An 18,979-nucleotide genomic window follows, 5' to 3' on the forward strand; every position below is an offset into this window, starting at 1 on the left:
TATGAGGGGAAAAAAAGGCTGAGTGGGAAGGATGGAAAGAAAAAGAGCATGGTGAAAGTCCAATTTATATGACCTTCTTCAAAATGGTGTATCTAATATAAGTATGAAAGACCAAGCTTATAAAATACTTCTAAACCTATATAATAAAGAAAGAAGCAAGCATCCTGCCTCTAATGTGACTTCTCTCAGCCTAGTATTATGGCAAAGCCATAAATCAATAGGATTGTAAACATCTGGGAGTTTTCTGGGAAATATATCCTGGGCAGCATGAGGGCTAAGATGCTTGCAAAACCCCCCAAGCCCATTAAAACAATCCAAATAGCAAAAAATGTAATGGGTGGGGATTTTCTTCACTATTAACAGCTTGTTTCTTACACTCCTGTTTCAAAAGAGCAATTAAAAAGATGATTTTCAGTGCACATTTGGAAAGGTAATGTAAAAAGAATAGCTGGGTGTAAAGTTCTTAGGTGACTAATTGCATCTTAAGGCTGAGACTTATTTTGCTCCACATGCAGCCCCTGCATTGCACTCACTAGCAACCTTGAGAAGTACTATTGTAGCATGAAGATGGACTTCTACATGTTTTCTGCATGTGTATGTTTCTCCCCAGAAACATGTATCATCCAGTAACAGGGACAGGCTAACATTTGGATAAAGGGAGCAAACTCAGGAGTTTTGCTTTCCTGGACAGATAAAGTGGAGATACTATTTTTTATTTTGGGGTGAGGCGTCTCCAGCAAGTGAGCAAAATACTCCAGTTTTCATTTGATGAAAACAAGCAGCTTTTTCCCTCTAGGCCTAAAAACATTTGTCAGAAGCCTAAGTGAAGAAATATGAAAATACTGAGTGTGAATTATATCAGACTGTGAGAGGCAGTCTGGTCTAGTAAGAAGGGTAATGAACAGTGCAGCTAAGGGAAATCCAGTTTTGTTACTGATTTTCTGTGTGACTTTATACTGATTCTCGAAACCCTCTCAGACTTGCTCTAATTTTTCATGTGGCTGACTTTAGACTCATGCTCCACACTGAGTGCTAACTTACCTCAGACATGCAGTTAGCATATTTAATTCATACTGAAGGGAAAACCCCCTAGTGAGAGTCTAGTTCTGAACCTGTCTGCAAGGAGGCCAGTTAGGCATTACTACAGTTATGGCCATCCCTAAAAGTATTCCACCCTACTGCCTCGAGGTAGACTCCACTAGTAGACACTGGGCAGACAATAATGAATTAACACTTAAGAAGATACAGTTTTCTTCCCAGCACTCTCAGAAACACAAACACTAAGGTGCAGGTTTGCACAAGACATTGGCAGTTGTTTCAAGCCTGAGGGACTTGATATCCAAGACTGAGGAAGTTAGCTTTGTCAGTTAGCTTTTCATTCTTACAAAAAAAAGTGTAAAGGCAATTGTACTGCTGTCTATGAATACCTAACAGGTTGGTGTGGTGAAGGCACAGCCAAAGTTTTCTCAGAGCTGCACAGCTGAAGGACATCCAATACAGGGATAAAGTTCAGCATAGGAAAGCCAATTTATTATAAATTAAAAAAAACCCCAAAACCAAACAAACCCAAACATCAGTCTGCTCAAACACTGGAATAGTTGTGGGAACTCTAACCTTGGCAACACTCACAACTTGACTGGACAAGGTCCTGAGCAACCTATTCCAACTGGACTTGTTCCGAGCAGGAGCATAGACTAGCTAACATTTGGATACCCCTGGCTACATGATTTTATAATTCTGTAATACATTTCAAAAGCTGTATCAGAGAGAATACTGTTTGGCCTCCTATTGACAGTACTGATGTAGACTTTAGTTAGAGACTCTATTCCAGAAAAATCACTCACTATCATTTTTCCTTGATTCCGGTCCCTTCTGGATAGTTCAGGTTTCAACCATCAGGAAATTTATTGGTGTAGTTTTATATATTCAAAATATTTGTGTATTTCTTTGTATTTGTACATGTTCTTCTCAATAAATGAAAGTGATGATTTTGAAGTGCAGCTTGCAGAGTTAATGGATGCTCAGAAATTCTCAGTGAGGTAAATGAAGTGGATCACAACAAATATCCTGATCAGTGTGACTGTGTACCTGAGATAATACTCTCAGTTTCTACTCTGGGCATCCATCTGCCTCTGCTTTGGAGTTTCCTGCTCCCTCTGAAAGGATGCTGCAGCTGTCTGGGTAGCAGCAAAAGAAACAACAGAGCTTTTAGTACAGTATTCAATAACCTGAAATGGATGTCATTTCACCCTAACCTGTCAGAGTGGATGAGGCAGTTTGCACATTATGAGAACAAAGGAGACATCCCTTATGTGAGGGCAGGAAACTCTGATAAGACTATTAGAACTGCTTCAAGCTAAACTCTTCAGTTTTCTGTTGTAATCTGAGACTGTATTGAACAGCACTTAAGTAATAATTCCAGCTCCATATGAATGTTCCAATGTATCACTAAGTAGAGCAGTTGAGAATAAATTGTGCTTTTCATTGTCGTGGGATATGCTCTCATGTCTTTTCTTACTTTGGCCCTCCTTACTTTCTTATCAAAGTTAACAAAGGCAGAAAGTCTATGCTTTTGTACAATTTCCCCTTCTGCAACTCCCATAGGACAAGGCAGTGCAAGCTTGGTTTATGCTGTTAACATCTCACGAAAGAGCTACATCAGGTTTGCAGTCTGAGAGCCACAGGAATATTTTCCCAATTCCCCATTTTCCTATATGCAGGGAGGTTGGAGGTTCCAGGCAGGGAAAAAGGGCTGTGCAGGATGATGGTCCTGTGTGGCTGCACACAGTGCTCAGGCTCTGTTGTACTCAGGGTTCACAGCTTCCATGCACTGCAGAGGTAGAAAAGCAGCTCTCAGTGAGAGGCTAACTTAGCCTTTTGTGACTTTTATGAGAAGGTTTCCCTCCGACTTTTTCAAAGCAATAAACTTCTTTTCCAAAACCACTTCCTGTTTTAGTGTGCTTATAGTCAAATAAGCCTAAACATGTATTTACTGCTCCTTACTCTGATTTCTAATTGACTTGGTTAGCGTTGATACAGATCTTGTCTAAACTTTGATTAATACTTTTCTTTTTCCAGGCTGGTGAGGAAGAACCATAACTTTCTATTATCAGAGTGAATGTTTGCATCTTCTAGTCAAACTCTGCCAAAGTATTCTTTAAGACAACGTTATCCTTGCAACCATTTCTGCTAAACAAAAGCCCCTTGCCAAGGACTTGGAAGAATATTACATGGGGCATGAACCTAGCTGCAACACAAATTCTCAGTTTTGATTAGCTCAGAGGCTGGGATCCTCAGCTATAGATAACATGGAAGAAGAACATCTTAACCTTCTTACATGAAGTAGAGATAGGCATCATTCCACTGAGCACCCATTCAAACACAGGAAAACCACTAATTTCAAGATGAATAAGGATCACAGGAAGGTCAACTGTGGAAAAAGGTATCCAGCAAACTACATCTTACAGAAATGTCTCCCACAGATTGCTACTTCCCAGTGGCAACTGGGAATATATAGCTGTCAACTGTATCTCTTGCCCAGAATGTAATCAATAGGCAGCGTCTTTAGAAACAGCCAATTTCCCCTTCACATGGTGAGAGAAGCTTATAAGAAAAATCAACCCTTGGATAAGTGTCTTATTCTTATTACATTTACTTTACCTTTGAATGGAAGTATCTTCATTGACATGAATGGATAAAAAGAAATTTTTCTTAGCCTTTAAGACAATCCCACTACCTTTTTAATTTTAATATGGAATAAAAATATTTTTGAGATTTTTCTTGATTATGTAAGACTTTACATGAAGGTATAAAGACATCTGGTCTGTGGTACATTAGCATTCACAAGAATTTTGCAAAAATTGGATATATGAGGTGCTGATGTGTTTCCTTATTAAAATTAGTGAATCAGCAGCATTTACTCTGGCTTCAGTAGAGTTAACACAAAAATTTGTGAAAATGAAATTAAAATAAGTTAAATTATTATTAAATGTATGTTATATTATTAATAATATATAATAATACAATAATATAATATTGAACTGTTTTTCTGGATAACAGTTTCACATTAAAAATTTGCAAAAACTACTTCTCATTTGTGCTGAATATCCATAATTTTTAATTTACAGAGGTTTATTGTTTCAAATAGAATTCCAACAAAAGTTAAGAACTTCCTTAACAATTTTTGAATAATTAAAATTTAAAAATACTATTTTTTTTAAAACAAATAGTGATAGGACCTTGTCTATGACAGTATCAACCTGAAACTGCTTTTGTTAAGTGGAAGGAGTGGAAACTCTATATGGAATTTGGCCTTGTAATATTGTTCTCACTCCATTAAAAACATACCACTACAGGAAAGCTTTTCAAAGTTGCAGAACATAATCTTGGATCCAAAGCTGGCTAAAGACAGTGAGAGGTGTTCTATTGACACAGTTGCCCAGGGATGCTGTGGGTGCCCCATCCATGGAGGTATTTAAGGCCAGGTTGGATGGTTTTGAGTTTTGGTCTAGTGGAAGGTGCCCCGGCCCATGGCAGAGGGGTTGGAACTAGATGATCTTTAAAATCTGTTCCAAACCAAACCTTTCTGTGATTCCATGATTCTATTACTTAAAAAGATTTAGGATTAGGTCTCAGTAAAGAATTAGAAACAATAACGGACTTTTTATGTGAATGTGAATATTAAGGATTAAACCTTAGTTGGTTTAAAAAAGCAAAGAAAAATACTTTTAATAACTTCATTCTTCCAGATTCTTCATACTCAAGTCACAAAAGTTGTATTCCGTGTTATTCAAAAGCAAGGCCCTTGCCCTTGCTTCATGATACCTATACTTAGAGAAAATACTTACGCTTTCCTGACAGATGTTGCTTGATTAGTGCATCAGAGGAAAAACCACCACCTACAATGGTTCCTGGAGAAGCCTTGAGGAGAAACCTATGATCTATCATTTTTAAAAATTATTCAGTTATTTCCATATAAATTTTCATAATTCCTCTGAGGTTTTTTCTATAATTTTTTTACAAATCTTATTCATGGGGAACAAAATCAGTGAGTTTTCTCTGCAGTGTCCAGCATATCTCTGCAGCGTTTAGTATAACCAACATTTACACCTTTTAAATTAAAACTTATTTGTGAAATGCCCAGCAGTTTCTGAATTCATTCCCCATTAAAGAATAACTCCGGGATTAAAAAGAAAAAAAAATACAATTATTTTAAAAAAAAATAAAGATTTTCTTTATTCTTCACCTATTGTCTGACATCATGTCTGATTCATTACTGAAATAAGGATTCCAATCAGAGAGTCAAAAACGAATTTTTTTACCTATTAAACTCTTAATTCAGCATTCAACAGATTGCAATTAATGCAGGGTCATTTTATTTCTTTTAGCTATCATCAGTTTATACAAGAAAACAAAAAACCCTTGGCCCATAATTTTACTGGTAAAAGGAGTAAGTTGTGATTTTGTAATTGTTCTTTAGAATACTTTGGGTGTGCACCATGTAGAAATGCCAGACTGGCCTAGAAAAAAATAGTTCTCTACCATAAAAAAATAAAAGAAAATCTAGGATTGGTTTTCTTATAAACTGCATCTGTATGTTTTGATTCTTTTCCTATTTAATATAGAAGAAAAATACTTGGGTATGTAATCTCTTCTGAATAAATTACATTTCTTTTAACATATCATATGCTTTCATAATGATGTTCTCATTAATTTGCAGTCTGAAAATTTGGAAACTAGGTTCTGTTCATCTCTATGTACTAACTCTGAAGCCTGAAGAAGGCATTTTAAATATCAGTCTGACTGACTGCTTTACAGTTCATTATTCAAATGAAACTCTGTCAATATTATAACTCTGGAGACTACATCTTAAATATAATTTATTCAGATGCATTTTTTGAAGGGTCTGTCTTTTTTCCTTTTTTCCCTGCAGTCTAAAAAATAATACCTAATCATAGGAATGTGCTTATACTTCAGTCCTCCTCTGCCTCCTTATTACAGGAAACATATACTGCTGAAGCTGAGTACAGTGCAAGCACAGTCAAGCATACAAAAATAACTAATGATGGCCAGCGGTAAAGTACTCCTCAAAATTTAAGGCTGTTTCATACAACTGAGGCCATGCTGAAAGAGCACAGTGCTGTAATCTGTGGAAGGAGAGAAATCAACAGACTTTGAAGCAGTGGAAATTCTGTGTGTGTTAGGGTAGAAGAGCAGTTTTTACATGCAGATGAGCAAATGTAAATTCCACTTACTGGGAATACAAAAATATTGTAAAAGAAGATTACAATGAGGTGTTTATGAGGGATATGGGATATTTTAGAGATATAAAACATTGATATAGATACTACAGTGCTGCAAAAAATGTGTGCCACATAAAGTCCCAATAGCACTGAGATAAAAGTAAAGGGATGAACTTAACTGCATGGCAAAATCAGATGTTACTGTGCAGATACAGACACCACATAATCGAGTTAGCAACTGGCCATTTTAAGAAACCAAATAATGTAAGGAATTTTATAACTTCAAAAGATTTAAATAAGGCAAACAAACATGAATGCTAGCCCAAGAGAGTAGCTGAGGGCATCTGCCTAGATCATCACTGTTGTATCTTAGCGTAACTCTTCCAAAGGCGGTGGAGCTATGCTAATTTACACCAACTGAGGATCTGGAGAATCATGTTTAGGACTTCAAGTGACAAAATTACTTTTCTTTGGGATATATATTAAAGGGTTTTGGCAAGTCTGACCAAACACAGAAAGTGTAAACCACTGCATTTTTAATTCCCCTTTTAGCAACTGTATAGTTTATGCAACTTCCCATGGGGATTGCCTCAGCACTTGGGATATACCACAGCATCATGTTGCAGATCTTTGCAGATCTGGATGGAATGAGTAATTGGTTATGATCTGTTGATTTGAAGCAAAAATGATCAACACCACAATGGCAATCTGCACAATTACCAAATTGTGCCAAAGAAAAGACCCTTGAATTGATTACAAGCAAATGCCAGGCTGAATGAGATTAATTATGTAGGACAAGTTCAATGACAAAGAAGTATGACCAAACCCAAGGAAGACAGAGGCAACTGTACAAATGAAAAAACTCCAAGACATGAAGGCCTTAGAGAGATTCATTGGGCATATTAACATAGCTAAACAAATTCATTTATAATTTATCACAATTAAGTGCTCCTCTCAGAATAGTTGCTTAGAAACTGCACAGTATGGCACTAGAATGACTGACAAGAGAAAAGCTTTGAAAATTAAAATAAACCATCAAACAAACACTCACACTGAAATATTTGGTGATTAGTGAAGAGCTAGGAACTAAAGAGTGTATCTTCAAAACTGCCTAAGTTGTTATTGCAGACACTGAATTCCAATTTCAAAGTTAGGCATACAGAAGTTGCAGGGATGTGGATGCCCACCACTTACACTCCTTCTAAAAACAAAGTTTAGACTCTTTAAGTCATACAGGTTGTTTTGAAAGAATTACTCTAATTCAGTGACTGTTTATCTGAATTGAGACTATTTTGGTAATTACTGAGTGGCAAATGGTTTTAAATATTGATTCAAATCCAAATACAAGCTACTGTTATCTTTTGTTTTGAATAATTAAGTACATAAAGAAACAGGCCATGAACTGTTTGGCTGTTGTAGATACCACTATGCAAAGGAAGCCTCTCATTTCAGAGCATTTCATAATATTTACCACTTACTAAGGCTCTGATTCTGCAAGGTGCTTCATGCAAGCAATTTTGTGCCTGCATGGAACATTTCACAGCATCAGAGATACTGGTATACTGATATTTTAAGGAGCTTTTTAGAGAATACATGCTTTTAAGACTACCTCTGAATAATGAAAACAATGATGAAGGGTCTCATGTAAACAAAACTCAAGTGTTTTCCATTTCAGAGACAAAAGTTGACAAACTTAAGTGAGAAAAATGGAATGACTCAACCTTACCAGAGTCTGAATGAGTTATTCTAACAGAGAAAAAGCCCAGCCACTTCCATATGTAAACTTATTGCGACTACAGAGATGAGGTTGCTGCAGATGATGGGTTTCTATACAAAGGACATTATCATAACACCACACAACATGAGGTTGGAAATGCTAGGTATAACCTACAGTGCCCATTTGAGTATTGAGAAGTGCAGGAACAGAGCCCAAGGTGTTCTGTTCTGGCCAGGCATGCATGCTGCCATCAAAGATAAGGTATCCAAGTGGAAATCTGCAATAAATACAGGAAACAAAAATGCAAAAAAAACCCACTGAAACCACATAAGATTCCTAATTTCACTTGGCCCAAGGATTGTTGAGCAAAATGGGGAAGATTATTCCTTATAGGTGAACTAATAATTGGGGATCTATGTTCCTTGGTTTTGTTTTAATAATTTAAATTAGACTAGCACACTAACTTGCAATTTAAGAACACATAAAAAACTACAGTTTGTTCAGTTTGTTTTTTTACCACAACATTGCAGATAAATTAATAAAACACTATCAATTACAAATGACTCACTTAAGCACTTTTTAGCATTTCTCCAAATACATCACATCTGGTTCTTGCAATCACATTTCCTATACAAAAGTTAGCTAAAGCATCAAGGAATTTCAAAAAGTGTCTGCAGATTCAAAGGATAAATACTTAGCATCAAAGGAGTATTTCAACTTAACACAAGATTATTTACTAGGCTCAACAACCTTAGTATTCAAGAAAAACTGTAATGACAACTTCTATTAAGTTTCCATGTAGAAAAAAAAAGACATAAACAACAGGAGCAAAAAAGTGATAATAGGAATGGAAATGGTCATTTTTCTTGCAACAAAGAGTAATTTTCCAAGATAAAAGTGAGTGAAAACTATATAATGGGTCTCAGGCTTGCTGCATTCTTATAAGAGGACAGATGTAATCTCAACAGGAAAGGGGAAGGGAAAGGTGGGGAAAGAGAAGGCAAGGCAAGGTATAATACTTCTTTGCAGATGAAATAACAAAGGCACATCTAGGAACTGAACATCAGAAACACCTCAAGTGGAAAATATGGGATGTAGGTGGAGAATTCACTCCAGCAGGTAAACACAATTCTGCAGAAATAACTGGTTTGAGTACATAAAGTGACTGTGTATTGGGAGAGCTATCAAGGTTTAAAATAGTGTAGGCACTGGTCAATGTCCAAGAATAATGTGGCTAGCCTATCTAAAGAGTGAAATATTTCTGTGGTGTTTTAATAATATATCATAATAATTTTTCTCTTTGCATTTTAAATTTGTATTTGGAGAAGGCCCATTTTTTTTTATCAGATGACTACAGTAAGGAGGAAAATAATACTTTTTCTCAGTAATATTTTATTTTATATCTTAATCAGAATAAAAACAACAGAAGCTTCTCAGTGTCTAGGAGGCTGTCTCTTCTTCCCCATTTTTGCTGAGCAAATTGCAATAAAATCACATCAGTAAAAATAAATCATAATATATTAATAGAGAAGAGTTTCCCTAGAAGCATGAGGTAAGAATATCCTTTCTATCACAAAACACTGTACTGCATGGAGTTGTTTTACAAGAAGAATCATGGCTAACAGGGGGAGCTTTGGAGAAATTCACTTTTCTATGTGAACTGCCAGGGTGACACCTCTAGGAACAGGGAGATAAGTGAAAGAAAGTCAAGAGAAAGAGTAGAAAATCACTAATAATATGGAAATCACTGTGGCAGAATGACACAGAAAAAAGATGGAGGCACAGAAATCTGACTTTACTGTGGAGAACATGCAAAAATAGACTGAGCTCCTCACTTAGAGTTAAGAAGAGATGTGGGAAACAAAAGCTGTCAAGTTTCATTGTAGTGAGGGAAAGGAGACTGCACTTGCCCCTCCATAGGAAATATTAAAAGATGTCCCCCATAGAAAACAAGAAAATCCACACAGATGCTTTGGGACTGAAGGACTGGGCATACTACAACAGTATCAGAAGTACCCAAACTTGTAGGCACCCGGTTGAAATGCAAATCTTCCTGAGGATCAGATTCTTCAGAATAAGCAATAATGGAATTGTCTGGCAGAAAGTTGACCCAAGACAACAGGGGCAGATGTTGAGGATGGGATATTTAGTTCCACAGCAGACCAACCTAACACTTAGTTTATACATAAAGGGTGTGTATATACATATATATATATGCATTTGCATACGTATATATGTATATATCAATCAATGGCCTTTGTAAAACTGTGATTATCTTTACATCAAAGCAACACTAAGTAGAAATAAGTTTGTCACTTTCTGGGAATCTCTGGTACCTGGGTTATCAGGTTCCCACATTGACAGGACACTGATTAGAAATTCTCACAGTCAGTAAGCTGTGTTTTAGCTGGGACTGATTTACTGAAGAACAAAACATGTCCTTTTAAAACAATAAATAATTTTAGCTTTGGATTGTTGAGGTTTTTTTTAATTTGTTTTGAGTAAGATTTAAAGTGTTTCAAAATGTGTTTTTAGCAGTATTATTAATTCCATAATGTTATTACAGTTTGGAAGTAAGTGTAACTGTTAGAAAAACCTGTTATGATAAGGAATAAATAAAGAAAACTGATAAGAAAAAGCCCCTTGGTAAGATCACACAGAATTCAATTTTTGAATACTTTAATATTGGTAGCTGCCACTGGATGGGCTGTTAACTGGTTTCCCATCATAGTTAACTTTACTCATCAATATAGTGTTCCTATGTCCTTTAAAAATTAGTTGCTTTTCAGAAGTACTATAACCAAAATCTTAATACTGGAAAACTTTGATTCCTTACCAGATATTGCTTTCTTCAGACAGCTTTGAAGCTGTCAACTCCCTTTTTTCCCCCCCTTTTTATTTATTTTTTTTCCCAGCATAAGTAACTGAGAATTAAAGCAGAAGATACTGTTCTGTTATTTGGAGATCACTGACCAGGCTGTAACTGCTTTAGTTTGCTGACAAACTATGCACAAAGGCTCTCACTTTTCTATTTGACCTTTGTGCGAAAATGAAAAATTGTGCAACTTGCACGGTAAACCTGAGCAAGAACCTTTACAGATGAGAAACATGGGCAATAAGGAATAATTATGCTGACCATGGGACAATTTAATTGAAAGTTGCAACATTATTATTCTGAGAGACAGGAAATGTGAGTAATGGAATCTTGGAGCCACAATTTCCAAAAGGTAATACAGTAAGCATGACTGTTAAGCAAAATAAACATTTCACTAGCCTTTTAGGATTCTTATATTATTTTGATTGTGAATATTATATGACTGATACTATTAATGAATATTATTTGAAGTGTCTGCTATTTTATATTTTAGTTGGGAATAAAAAAAAAATCAGTATTTTAGCAAAATTCCAGTTAGAAAGCTGCATTATACATTATTTGCATGTATTGTAAAACACACGCAAAGAGATCGTGTATCAGTAAAATGTGATATGAAGGCTTTACCAGCACGTGTGATATTTAATAAATGGTGAAGCCATAAAAGTATTAGATCCTTCCACATTATGCAGAAATATTATTCCTACCCTGCTCTATTAGTTCTTCTACTACACTATCAATTGTTTCCTGCACCCTATACATTAAACAAGTATTTGCCAAAAATTTTACAAAGGTTGAAATCTTTATGGAAGAATGGAAAAAACTACACTGAAAACCTGAACAAGGAATAAAAGATGAAGAAGAGATGACAACAGTACAGATTGGTAGGGACAGGACAGAAGGGATCCCAGCTCGGATTATAGGTAAAAAATGTGTATACATTTCCCTCTACAGCCTAGGGCAGGAGCCAAGGTTACTGATTCTCACTACTCTTCTGCTGTCAGCAAATATGTGTGAAACATCCCAGAAATGTCCCCCATCTCCTCCTGGTGCCAGTCCATGCAGAACACTAAAGCTTCCACGGCTGTTGTCTACAACAGCAGCCCAGGCTATGGAGCAGACACCAAAATTTTCCATGGTGGCTGGTGGCCTGACAGATGGCCAGTAGTATCCCTTACTATGGAATTTCTGCTCCTTTTCAGCTTCTGCTTCCTTGTTTTAGAAACAAGGAAATTATACTCCCAGACCTCACACACAGAAATATAACAGATGTAAATGAAGTACTTCACAGTTCAAAAATTTCAAAATCAAATTCTCTTATGTAGCTTTGGTTTAGCTGCTTTGTGAATGCACGTTACATTTACATGATCACATCTTCTTCCATCTTAAGTAGAGAACAAGAGCATAAATGAGAGCTGTATAAAGGATGTTGCCATCCATAGGACTCCTACTTCCTTGCTTTCAAATATATGTGGGAAATGCTAAGATGCTTTATTTCTGTCTCTGTACCAACTTCACAGGATGTAGAGACAGAGGACAATAAAAATATAAATGTGATGGAGGCAGGAGATTGGGTGATCAGACAAGGGAGCTTGAGACAGGGAACAACGCAGAAAAAATGATGAAGAAAAACAGGACAGAGTAAATGGGCCAAGTGGAACCTGGGACTGATAAGTGTTTTGGGTTAGGAGAAAGGACAGTGTGGCTGCTCTGGATCTAGACTTTCCTTCTTTTTCTGCAGAGTTCATCCCTTTCACAAAGGATCAACTACATTACACAGATTTGCTAAATTCTCATAACACCAAGCAAATTCAAGGATTTGAACATATACAGTTCTCTACAATGTGAAGAACTGACAAACTGAATCCTAAAAGTATCCAACTGAGCAATCAAAATTATATACCTATTTTTTCTGGTTTGAAATGAGGATAATACCATATTGAGTTCAGAATATAACTGCAGATGAAAAAAAAGAATTCTTTTATAACTAAATTAATTAGGAAACACTCAGATGTGATGGTAGTGACAAATGTGTGAATGAATTAATAGGCCTATCTTCAGAGGGCAGTTTGAGAAAACCAGAGTGAATAACAGACAGAGCCTCACATGGGATAATAAAGGAAAAGAGAAGAAATTAATTAGTTGCTTATGCAATGATTACTATCTGCCCTGTGCAATGATTTACTTTGTTATCCTGCAGAAAAATATATGATCAGAAAACAAAGATTTGCCAAATAGTGCAAATACAAAAGATAACTGAGTTAAGTAAGCCTGCTTAAAATTCTGTAATTTTGAAACTTAACAGTTTTTTGTGTACAACTGATGTAATGATACTGCTAAATTAATAATTTATGCTAATAAATAATAAATAATAGATCTTAAATCTGAAAATATTACTTTAACTTAATCTTGCTTTTGCTTAGGAAAAGCTTGAAATAAGTAGAGAGAGTGGTGTGACATAGAAATGGGATCCCAAGTTTAAGGTGTTTTGGGATTTTTTTCTTCCTGGTTTTCACCAGGCAGCTTTGACTGCAGATGCTTGAGAAAAGCAGAGGATATGAAGTAATTCAGAAATAGCTTCCTAAGATAAGTAGAAACCTTATAAAGGGATAAAACAGCAAAGTATTTGCTTAAAATATTCATGCTGCCTCAAGAGTCTTGACTGTGTTTTGCTTATGCATTCGCATTTCCTCAAACTTCTACCATTTGACCCATCCCAACCCAAAATCCAGGTCCAAATCTGAGTTTCTCTGAGGTGCACATCTTTTTCTTCCTATACTTAAATGTTTTCCCTGATCTCATTTACATCCCCTTTTGCACATCATATATTCTTCTGGCAGCATATATCAGCATGAGTTAAACTAATAGTTTCAAAATATTTTTTTTTACTTTGTGGGAAATCAGATGTAAATTTTGCATGTATTGTTTACTTCTAGCAACTAGATTAGGTAAAACTAGAGAGCAACCTTACTCCAGCAGTTTTCTCATGCTTGTTTTCTTATTTTGCCCACAGTTCACATCAAGAGTTGTCTGGTATTTTTAATAAATGTATGTACTGAACTCAAGAAATGTAAAGAAATGTAAAGAGAATACTGCTAAGCAGTATGGCAGCATAAGGTGTCCATTCATACTTTCCCTATCGAATTTTCCTTATTTTTTGTGAACATTTTTCCATCTTAACCAAATTACCAGCTCAGGAGCACTGCCCTGTCATAGCACTAATAAATGCTTCTACACAGAGAGTTGCAGCAGAGCATATGTGTAGGAAGACAGATCAAAGCTAAGTCTCATGATTCTCTAACGTTCATTGGTCAAAATTGTTACTCCAAAGAACTGAAAGGAATGGTGAAGAACTCATTTTAAGCAGGGGATACTAAGTAAACATTAAAAAACATAGTCACACGAGAAAATGCATTAGGCTGGTAGCAATGATACAAACCTGGGAAAAATTATGCAAGCATTTGAGAAAAACAAATTGTTTTCCCTCCAACAGTGTCTCAGAAACTGCAGTGCTTTACTGCTTGTGTAATCAGAAGTGTTTCATCAGTCTAATTGTATGGGAATTTTCTGTTCTAACTAGCAAACTCAAAGTTCAGAAAAAAAATTGAATAGGAATTCAAACATTAAGATGTAATTCCAGAACTTCTGTCTTTTGTCCATCCCTGTCACCTAATGGACACACAAAAGGACATACTAGGTCAACAGACTTATGTACAGAGCCCTCCTGTATGGAATTTCTAGAGACTTCAGTGCACGTTTCAAGCAGGATCAACCCCTTCTGCAGCAGCTCTCCAGACAGCATTTCTAATTTCTGACACAACTTTACACAATTTGTGGTTAAATAAATATTTATATAAAAAATATTTGTTCTTTATGTCTTACTTGAGTTCTTGTGAGCTTGTGGCCAGCATACTCCGAATGCTTTTGTCAGCCAAGGGACAGCCAGATAAACTGTAAGACATGGCAGGACATACAAGTATGTTAATCTTCTCATTACCTGAACACTCCCAAACAAACACAACATAAAAATTAAAAGTAAAAGTTTGTAATGCAGAAAAGCGATGGGGCAAGTGCTGTAATATTGAATTCTGTAATATAGTTAACCCTCTGAATATATTCAGTTATCAATATTACTTCCAAAATTACATATTGTAAATGTTCTTGTTTGTTTGTTTCTTTCTTTCTCTATGAACTAGAAAAATATAACAAAAATATTGGAGATTCCTGGGTTAACTACTTCAATGCTTAAGGAATACTTTGGAAATTTTAGTAATCTATTTAAAAATAAAAGACGTTTATACAACACACAAATTAGCATGCTTTTAAGATCAACATGTATTACTCAAAGGGTTAACACATAGTTCAACGTTTTACTTTGACAGCATTGTTGAGGTAAGCTGAAAACAATAAATTGAAAAGACAGAATCCACCATGAAAAAAATGAAGTCACACCTTCTATGTGAGGCGTAATTACCAGTCACATGACCACTCCCATCACACCCTGGTGTTGGACATCTGCCACCAAACAAAAACAAAAACAGCCAAAATAGTAAGTATGTTTAAAAAAAAACTTTTAAAAGTTTCATTGTTTCCAGTTTAGCTGCAATGACTGCAAGGGGTTTTAAGCATCCTAATCGAAAAGCTGCAAAATGAACAGGTTTAAATGAAAATGGCGTCTCAATACAATATAGCATCATTAAGAACAAGCAAATACACATTAGCTTATCACTTTACTTAACTGGCAGTTTGAAACATTTATATGCTGCAAATGTTGCATGCTCATACTGCAAGGCGTATATGTATTCGTTGGTTTAAAAAAAGACAAAGAGAGAAAAAGTTAAAAGGAGATAAATAATTTCACCTCACATTATGCTTACGTTATTAAATCCTTTTTGCTCTCTTTGCATTGAGGGTATTTGGGTTTAGGACTTGGGATTGTAACTTCACCAGGATACCTTCTTTCTTCAAGTGCCTCTTGGAAAGGATCCAAATCTTCCGGCTATAGGCAAATATATACACATTAATTCCAGCTAGATAAGGTCACAATTTACACAAAATAATGCAAAGCAGAGTCATCAGATGGTATTTCTTTCTTATCCTATTCTGACAGAGAAAATTTATGAAATTATTTTATATTCTTTCATGTACTAAACTTTTGAATAAGATTTGAATATTTTGATGAAGACTTCACCATAAATGAAATATGTAATTTTTTTAAACAAGAAAAACAAAAAGGAAAAACTCCAGCTTTTTCTATAGCTGCCATATTATTTTTCTCTAAAGACTCAAGTCTTTTCCCTAAAGTCATTGCAAAACAGAGGAAAGGCAAAAAAGGTGACTAAATGCAGTATCTTATGCATCAAAAAGCCATCTTAAATAGCATTTTCAAGGATTTAGAACATCTCAAAGATGAAAAAGAAGCAGTCTTAACATCTACACACAGAAGGTCAGTCTGGGACCAGTCTCAATGGATCTGTCTGGCAAGACAGAATGATATAATTTGCAATTAACTTTAGTGATGTTCAGAAATTCAAACCCATCTATTTCAGGAATGCAGTAGCTGAATGCAGGAATTCAGGGATTCCTGCAGATGGTGCTATAAACAACATAGTACAAGTAGGGAGTTCTTATTCTGAGAAAAAAACGCTGCTTTACCTCATTTCCTTGATAGTGACAGATTTCCTGCCAACTTCAGTGAAATTAATAGCAAAACTGTATCACCAAAGCTAGAATGCATTCAGGATATCTAGTGAAAATGCCACTTTGTTACATATTTCAAAGATACTGAGGATAGTTTTATGGTTTAATTAAAATTGGCAAGATATGTGCTACACACAAATTATTAGCCAAATTTTTGGCTATAAACCAAAAAAAAAATCAATCTCGAAGTCCTCAAAAAACTAAATTGAATTGAATGCAGGATTTTAAGAAAAATCCTGACAGAAAAAAGCAGCAGCACTGAGCCTTGTCAACAGACCTCTTCAGTGTCCTTTCTATTCTGTTTTGAAAAGTAATAAAAATTCACTGACATATTTTCTTTATTTGCCTCTTCTGTTTAAAGGGTTTTTCTGCTGTCTTGGTATCATAAGTAGAAAAGTAACACTGATTTCTTATATCCCTTCTTTGTATTCTTGAAAGAAAGTACTTCATTAATACAGGCCCTTACACAGAACCTATCAAGAGCATATAAGTAATCTAGAAGATTAGTTGAAATAGTTGAAAGTTTACACTACACTCTGCTGCTTTGTTTAAATTGATTTCTAAGTAATACATGCTTTCAAATACTCAGCACATCATTTATGGTTTTCAAATTCAGGAGAATATATTGTCTTCAGAGCTGATTATCCCAGTATTGCACAGTTATGTCAACTTGCCCATACAGAGTAACGTAATCTGGATATAGCAAAACATCTTTACTGCAGAAAATATTTGTTAACAAGATGATGCTGTTAGAAAACATGATTCAGATTCATGGTTCAAATGTTGTCTAATGGAACTTAGTCACAGATCAGATGTGTGCCAGCATGATTTAGTCCTAAAGCTTAACCAGCAGAGAAGTGCTTTTTGTAGAAAATCACCAGTTTTGTCACATACTTATTTTGCTTCCTATTTCCCTCCAAATTTCAGAAAATTAAGGAATTACCAAAATTAGACTGCAACAAGAACTATACAGATGAAAAAGACATACATTAATCTCTTTGGAATCATCTTCATCTATCCTACTTGGCTTCATTTTAGTGTAGTCCACTGGCAAGTCCCAGCAGTCACCCTCGTTCAGTTGGTAACACCGGTTGTTCATCACGGCTTGTCGTTGTGGGGACATTGGCTCCAGTGGGGTCAAAATGGTGCAGCAACCATCTCGCTGCCTCTGCTTGTTCATGCTCAGATCCAATGTCCCATTTTCATCGACTTCCATATCAGGATTCTGTCAAAATAAGAAAAATATTGTTAATTCAGCTTCACCCTGGCAAACTGCTACCTCTTCTTCAATCTGATTGCCTAGCAGAATGATAAAACGCTTTTCCATTCCTGTATAGATTGTAAGCATTGAGCCCCCTCCTACACATAGCATGATGCTGTTACACAACATTAATGCTGTTAAAGTAGATTTCTTCCTGAATGGCTAATTTGATGTTTGGGGGAAAGGGGAGAGTCTTCAATACCCCTCCTGCCACCCAGCACATAGGTGTAAAATCTGATATATAACGGAGAAAGCTCTAAATGTATTTTTGTGCCATTGTCTTTATGCTCTTGATTCATTCTGTGACAGGTGAAGTAACCTGTGAAGTAACATCTGCATAATTCTTGTTTTCAGTCCTAGCAACTGTCTGGGTGATTAGAGAAACAAAAACCAGCTAATATCAAACAATCTTTGTTACTTTTTTCTTTTATATTAGCAGTCAATACTTGAATAGGTAATGTCAGAAAATTAAACAGGGAGGTAGGGTACCAAAAGAAGTCCTTTTGGACACCATTTGTCAATGAGGAAATGCATTTAAGTTTCACAGCTCCTTCCCTGAAGATGAACACATATTAACAATTCATGTATCTATCCTGATAGTAATTTGCGCCAATTTCTGTACTGGTACTGTGGAAAATAGGACAAGTATGGAGCTTTTTTACAGAAACAAACAAGTGTTGTCTATTATATTAAATAAGGAGAAATTAGATATCTTACAATGAACATGAAATTTAAAAATTAAGGACAGATAAGATAAAAATGCCCATAGAGAATCCCTCAGCTTTCCAAAAATGATGTGTTCCATGAGAAATTTGGTTTCAAAACAAATGTGAATCTGACTGACTCTTTGTATATTTGGTGACTTCCTTTCCTCTTGAGTAACAACAGAGCTGCAGGAAACCACTGTGAATGCAAATCTCTCTTTCTGAATTACTGCCTTTTGTTAGAGCTTATATCTAATTGCTGCTATCCAGCTAATTTAATTTAGAAAGTATTTGTTTATCTCCTCAGACTCATTCCTTCAGTCGCAATATAGGGACACATTAGGAAAGAGGCCCTTTCTAGCTTAGATGCAAAAGATTTTTAGCATTGTATTCCAACTTCTCCCATCCCACTGAGTAGAGAAGAACTGCACTTATTTACATGCCAGAAAGAGATTTCCCTCTTAAACTGTATTAAATAAATTA

The 18,979-nt window shown here is 35.6% G+C and overlaps 1 protein-coding gene across 1 annotated transcript in view; it reads right to left on the reverse strand.

Annotated features, from left to right (window-relative positions):
- MYT1L (myelin transcription factor 1 like) overlaps window positions 1-18,979 on the reverse strand; it is a 295,677-nt gene that overhangs the window by 41,246 nt on the left and 235,452 nt on the right. The window contains exons 13-15 of the mRNA XM_083857754.1: window positions 17,520-17,756; window positions 15,709-15,830; window positions 14,714-14,782 (exon numbers count right to left, since the gene is read on the reverse strand). Coding sequence (XP_083713880.1) covers window positions 14,714-14,782; window positions 15,709-15,830; window positions 17,520-17,756 — 428 coding nt within the window. The remainder of the gene's footprint in view (window positions 1-14,713; window positions 14,783-15,708; window positions 15,831-17,519; window positions 17,757-18,979) is intronic.

This window comes from Zosterops lateralis (genome assembly GCF_965231275.1).
Source record: "Zosterops lateralis genome assembly, chromosome: 3".
Lineage (NCBI taxonomy): Eukaryota > Metazoa > Chordata > Aves > Passeriformes > Zosteropidae > Zosterops > Zosterops lateralis.